The sequence below is a fragment of the Terrapene carolina genome, unplaced genomic scaffold (genome assembly GCF_002925995.2).
Source record: "Terrapene carolina triunguis isolate 2854851 unplaced genomic scaffold, T_m_triunguis-2.0 Scaffold58, whole genome shotgun sequence".
NCBI lineage: Eukaryota > Metazoa > Chordata > Testudines > Emydidae > Terrapene > Terrapene triunguis.
The window spans coordinates 1,071,620-1,078,068 of record NW_020664409.1 but is presented as its reverse complement, the minus strand read 5'-3'; the positions used below and the strand labels follow the sequence as shown (position 1 = coordinate 1,078,068).

At 41.0% G+C, this 6,449-nt stretch overlaps 1 protein-coding gene across 1 annotated transcript in view; it reads right to left on the bottom strand.

Moving 5' to 3' along the window:
* The window catches only part of BMP6 (bone morphogenetic protein 6), a 154,916-nt gene that overhangs the window by 14,017 nt on the left and 134,450 nt on the right, over positions 1-6,449 (bottom strand). The window contains exons 3-4 of the mRNA XM_024206782.2: positions 3,962-4,110; positions 2,115-2,312 (exon numbers count right to left, since the gene is read on the bottom strand). Coding sequence (XP_024062550.1) covers positions 2,115-2,312; positions 3,962-4,110 — 347 coding nt within the window. The remainder of the gene's footprint in view (positions 1-2,114; positions 2,313-3,961; positions 4,111-6,449) is intronic.

Genomic DNA, 6,449 nt, shown 5'->3' with positions numbered 1-6,449 from the left:
CACACACACACACACACACACACACACACACACACACACACACACACCCTCCATCCCTCCAGAGCACTAACATCAGATGGGCTGGAGGCAACTGTCTGAGAACGTTCTCACCTTCTGATATAAAGCTTTCATTGTACCTAACCTGTATTCCTGTAAGTAAACTTTCAATCATGTTAGCTCAGCTTTTCACAGCGATTAGGCTTTGTTTAGGATTTCTCTCATTATCTGTGTAACATAAACATTGCTTTTATTTAAGTAACTGGAATTGGCAGGGTAGGTTATTGCATGGGGATGCTTATAGTCTGGGGTGGGTGGGGATTGCTCTTTGAGAAGGAAACTGGCCTTTGACCTTAAGGAAGGCAGAAGCAGGCAAGGGATTTGCAATGCCCTCCCTGAAACAATGCAGCTGCAAACCAATGGGTTCCCCCATAGCCTACAGACTTCCCAATTCTCCTACCAGCCTGCAAAGAAAATACCTAGTCTATGAGGAAATCCCTGTCTGATTGGCTGAAGTGGAAGCATAGGGGAAAGAAGCCAATCAGAGCTCCCGCACATGCTGATGGATAGCCTAATTGTCATTAATGGTAATGATAATGGTTACAACCCTATTGCAGGTCACCTTTTAGTACACGCTTTTAGGATTCTAAAAGTTAATGTAGCATGTGGGTTCTTCCTAGCAACTGGCCGCAAGTTACTGGGCTCAATACAGGGTAACTGGCTAAAATGTAATGGCCTGTGATATTCAGGAGTAGATGAGCTAATGGTCCCTTCTGGCCTTAAACTCCACTATCTATGAATTACATTTTAAGCACAAATTCAAAACCCAGTCTACCTGTTACAGCAAAACAGGGAGTACATGGACGTTTCTAAATCACTATCATGTGTGTGCACTGTTGTCTCCAAGGAGCCCACTGACTGACATTAGTTAAGTTTCAATAACATTCATTTATCTTCAGAAAAAACTGTGAAACTTAGTGAATCTATTGAGAGTTTATTTTGGAGTACAGTAAAAAAAAGCTAAGGCGTTTACTGTGAAAGAAGGGGGCAGTATAAGCAAAATAATCAATCTCAATTGCTGCAGAAATGCTACACTTTGATCAGGGAGCAAAAGAGATGCTCAGTACATTCACCAAAAATATATCCTAAAAAGGAAGGACTTTCAGCTTTATGATACGATGCAGAGCTGGTTGGAAAACAAAAGATATTTCCTCAATTTTCATCCAAATTTCAGAATTTTCCAACCAGTTTCAATGAGACAGCAAATGCTTTTCTCTTAAGCCCGTTCTTCAACCATTCCTATATGGCTTACAACTCATGCCAGTTAAGAGGTAGGCAAGACTGCATGTGTGCGCTATGATGTTCAAGCTAGACTTTTTTAAAACGAACAAAATACCATTAACTGATGGAAAGATGGGGATATATTGCAAAATTTTAAAAATAAAAAGTCAACGCTGGTGATAAGATGCCTGAGATCAAAGTTAAATCTGTTAGCTCTGCCTTTGTATCATGGAGCAGCTCTAACAAGAGTTTAAAAGGCACACCCCATCCTTCCATGTGCACAAGTCACTTTCACACTGAGAAACCTAGCAGAATATTGCCTTGAAGTCTAGCCTAATAATGTGATTCTTAGGGTAAAAACTGCACTATACTACTGTTCTTTTTCTTAATTAAAGAAGAGAATCCATCATTGCTTCTTAGTCAGACCTGGACTAAAAATGCACGCACGGAGTGGTGTAAATGGTAGTGTTTCAGTACTGAGAGATGTTTAATACCTGATATTTCAAGCCAGCAGCATACTTCTAGGCAAATGTTACTCTGCAGCAGATCACTGGTCCAAAGGATCGGAGATGAAATCGTGGCTCATTGAAATCAATGGCACTGATTTAAATGAGGCCAGGATTTCACCCATGGACTTAGGAAGTCCCTAGTAAAAGCAAATGTTACATGAACATTCTTCTCTCAGGCTCTTGTAAACGTAGCCTGCTCCTCTGTGCTTATTTCATTTTATTTTGGCCATGCCCCTTTTGTGCTTTTTCACATATCAAAGCAAATGGAAGATCTTAGAAGAGAAAAGAGGTCTGATCTCCAGAGAAAAGAGATGTTGCAAAAATTACCTGTAACACTAGATACCCTGGAAACATCTTGAGACTGAGGGGAGCGGTTTCGATTCTGCTGCCTGCGCCTGCTTGTGGCTGACCTAGTGGTCCGAACATGAACCTCACTCACTTTGAAAAAGGCCACCATGAAAGGCTGCTTGTCGTAAGGGCCATTTCGGCCTATCAGGCCTGCTGCTCTAGGGTTTACATTGAGACCTTCAAATGGAACAAAACAAAACAAAAAAGTGTTAAAAAATCAACACAGTCTTGAATAGTTTTTGCTAGCAACACAGACACAGCTGCTCCCCTTCTTTTCTGTTCTCTCTCCTCCTTTACCCCCTCCACCATAGCCTGTTGTCTTCTTCATGACATTCTCTAACTTGGACTGTGAGCTCTTCAGAGCAAAGACGTTTTCAATTCTTATAGCATCTCTAACGCTGTGTATAGGCATTGGTATATTACACATATATAATTAAATGCCTAAATCGGTTGTAAAATTAGTGATGACACTTCTGAGCCAACAAGAATAGAGACATTAAGGAGAAAACCCTGGGAAATTTTGAGGGAAAAAAGGCTGGATACCTTTCCCATAAAGAGCTTAGAGTTCGGGCATAGCATCATATCAGTAGCTCATACAGATAGGTGGACACTAGCATCCCACATTTCTTTTGGCAAAACAGACACAGGACAGTCTCTGATCTCTTGCTTGAGTTTTAAGGAGGAACTCCAAATAGGATGAAGAAAATGGAAAAAAGTGGAAGGCAGACATGATTCCACACCACTCCATGTTGTCATTCCCTTCTTACATTCTCCTACGTCTCCTCCTTCCCCATCTTCCATCCTTTTCTTCCACCTTCCCACCACCAACCTCCCTTTTTCCATCTTTCAAAGTTCCCATGGATTGTAAACGTTACTGTTTCTTCTGCAGCTCTCAGTCCCACAGCCCGCAAAGCCATTCCCACAAGTGGAATCTGATAAATTGCATCTCATGGTTAGAGTACTACACTGGGAGACAAACTCATGGGTTCTATCCCCAGTTGTGCTACTGACACTCCATGTCATGCTGGACGAGCTGCATCTGTGCATCAGTTTCTCCATCTGTAAACTGATTACCATAATACTTCCGTACCCCACAGCACTATTGCAAGGCTTAATTAGGATTTGTAATGTGGATCACAAGCCTTAGTGCTTTTCATTCATGTTAGTGAAAATTCTGCTGCTGCTTCTTTCTGGAGGCAATGCTTTTATCAGCAACTGATAGACTGAAGGCAGTGGGTGAAATCCTGGCTTCACTGGAGTCAATGATAGATGTGCTTTACCCTCTGATGTTTTTAGGGCCAGCTCAGTAGTAGGAGGGATTCTGGGGTGGCAGAAACAACAATTGCAGCAAATCTAGCATCAGTTTTAAAGCCATTGCACATCTTAAATGTGGACCTCTTTTAAAAAAAAGTTATACTGGAAAATGTTTCCATCAGTTTGAAAAAATAAAACAATAAAACTTATTTGGCTGGATTTTCAGAGGTGCGGAGGTCAATGGGAGCGTCAGAAATGGAGAGCATCTGCAAACTAGGCCACTTGTGTATGGGGAAAGTGGCATTCCTATGGGCTAACTATGACAGGATCTACATATGTAATACATACAACAGAAAGAACTCAAAGTATTTTAGAGAGATACATAGAAGACCAGACAGACAGACAGTAAGTAGCCTTCAATCTGTGCATTTGAATGCATTGCCTAGTCTATCACATCACAGTTGTACGCTTGGATACATTACCCAGACCATCACATTAGGGCTGATGGCTATAAACAATTAACAAAGACAATCACCTGCCAGATGAATCAAGTAAGTTGGTCTGTAACCTACCATCCCTGGTCACCACACTCAGCTGGAGCCCCATGTTGTGCTGAGGGTTCATCACCCACATGTTACTGGTGGCAGTGATGTCAAACTCCAGCCAGCCTTCTTCTGAGGCCCACACTGCTCTGGTATCCAGCAAAAACAGATCAGAATCTCTGCAAAAGAGAACAGGAACATGAGGGGGGTTCCAGATTTCCCCACGTGCTTCCACTAGCACAGTAGTGGGAAGAGTCGAAATTAAAATATTGCGCATTTGTTACTATAATTTCACCATGAAAAGGCATGTGCTTCTGCACATAAAGTTCAAAATGTTACAAAAATGTAGCTGTTTTCTAGGTTTGTGGAACCCATGCCAGCTACTGTGTGTTGGTAACTGGATTTTAAGCCTTACCCCAGTGAGGCCTGAATGTAAATAGAGTCTAGATTGTACAGTGGCCAAAAGTTATTACCATGTCTCTCTGTTTCCTAATATGTATCCCTATTTATGTAAACGGCTACAATTCTTATGTATGATGAGCCAATATTGCAACATTAATTTGGATCTCTGACACCAATCCTCTCACTATTTCTTTTGCAAAAACACATTACAATTAATAAGAGCGTAAGGAAAGTGAGAAAACAGGCTATCTGTCCCCCTTTTCCCATCAAAGATTAATTACAGAAAAAGTTTTGTTTGAGTTACATTTTATATTTGGCCAAATGCTATGTCATATTGCCCAGTAGTTTGGTTTACATGAGATCACACATGGAAAAATAAGCGCGTCAGTATATTGGGGCTCTTAGTGCAGCTACTTTTTATAGTGGAAAGGCTTTGCTCCTCCCTCTGCTAGTAACCACACTCTGGGGTTGACTCAGCAGCCTTTCCCACAGGAGTCTCTGCATCCTCCCTTCCAATGGGAAAAGTGTTTCAGGGGAAATTCTGTGACCTTCACCTCCAGTAGCAGCAAGTGGTGGGGCTGGTTAGCTACTGTATGCTTTGGAAAAACTCTACGGTTACAAGATTTGGGCTTCACCAGGCATGCTGTGTACCCTGGAGCACAACAACTATAGAGGGATTAACTGCTGAATCAGCCCAGAGTCTTAATAAATCTTCCAGATTGGTCCCTGGCACCCTCTGAAGTGGGCTACACAGGTGCAAGTGGGTCCTCTTAGTCCCTGCGCTCCGTCTCTCCTCTGAACTTCCCTCTTCAATCTGCTTCCTGTAAACCATCTCTGCCCTCCTCCACCCTAACATGCTTCCGCCTGCCTTCCTCTAACCCCCAAACCCTAAATAACTGACACTTTACTTCCACCCAAAACAAATGTGTTTGGTCACAAAACTATTCGGAAACATGTACGGAGCAAACCTACGCTTTCACAAACACTCACAAAACATCAAATTAACACGGAACATGGACAGATCACATTGAAATTCAGGGCCTGATTTGCCACAATCTTGCATTTTAGGAAACCTTTTACATATGTGTGGAGTGAGTGAAAAGTGGTGTAAAATGTGACCAAATCAAAATTCTCCATTTTACACAATGCTAGCTTTTTACACCCACTTTGCACAGGTATGAATGGTCACAGAAGGCGAAAAAAACACCAGAAAAATCAGGCTGTTCAATTCAACTAATTGTTCACAAATAGGTTTACAGATTATTCAATAGGCCTGAGTCAATTTTTTAAATTGTAAAAAAAAAAAATTCCTCTAAAAATTCTCACCATTTTCCAGCCAGTGTTATACCAATAGAATAAAAACCAGCAGGATTTTATTAAGAGGGATAAGGCAAAGATGCCACATTTATTGTAAATATAATGGTAAAGCAAAAGATAAAAGTAAACAATGTTGTTTGACTACTTATTCCTATCACTACTTATTCCTTATACACACACACACACACACACACACACACACACACACACACACACACATATATATACACACACACATATATATATTCATTTACACAATCATTTATTTAAGTTCTGTATAGGTGTTATAATTTCCAGCCTAGAAGTTGCTCATGCCAAGTTACTGGCCAGGTATCTTGGTCATGAGGATGGAAAACTAACATAGGAATTAATTCCTATAAGAATGGACTCTTAAGACTGAGGATTTTGAGTCTCTGGTTCTGCTGCCAGCCTCCAGGAGCATCAGGTGCACCTGACACAGACTCGGCTCCATCCTCATGACCAAGATACCTGGCCAGTAACTTGGCATGAGCAACTTCTAGGCTGGTAACTATAACACCTATACAGAACTTAAATAAATGATTGTGTAAATGAATATATATATGTGTGTGTGTGTGTGTATAAGGAATAAGTAGTGATAGGAATAAATAGTCAAACAACGTTGTTTACTTTTATCTTTTGCTTTACCATTATATTTACAATAAATGTGGCATCTTTGCCTTATCCCTCTTAATAAGATCCTGCTGGTTTTTATTCTATTGGTATAACACCAGCACCACTATTCCACTAGCTCTTCTCCTTGGTACAGGTTTATGAAGCC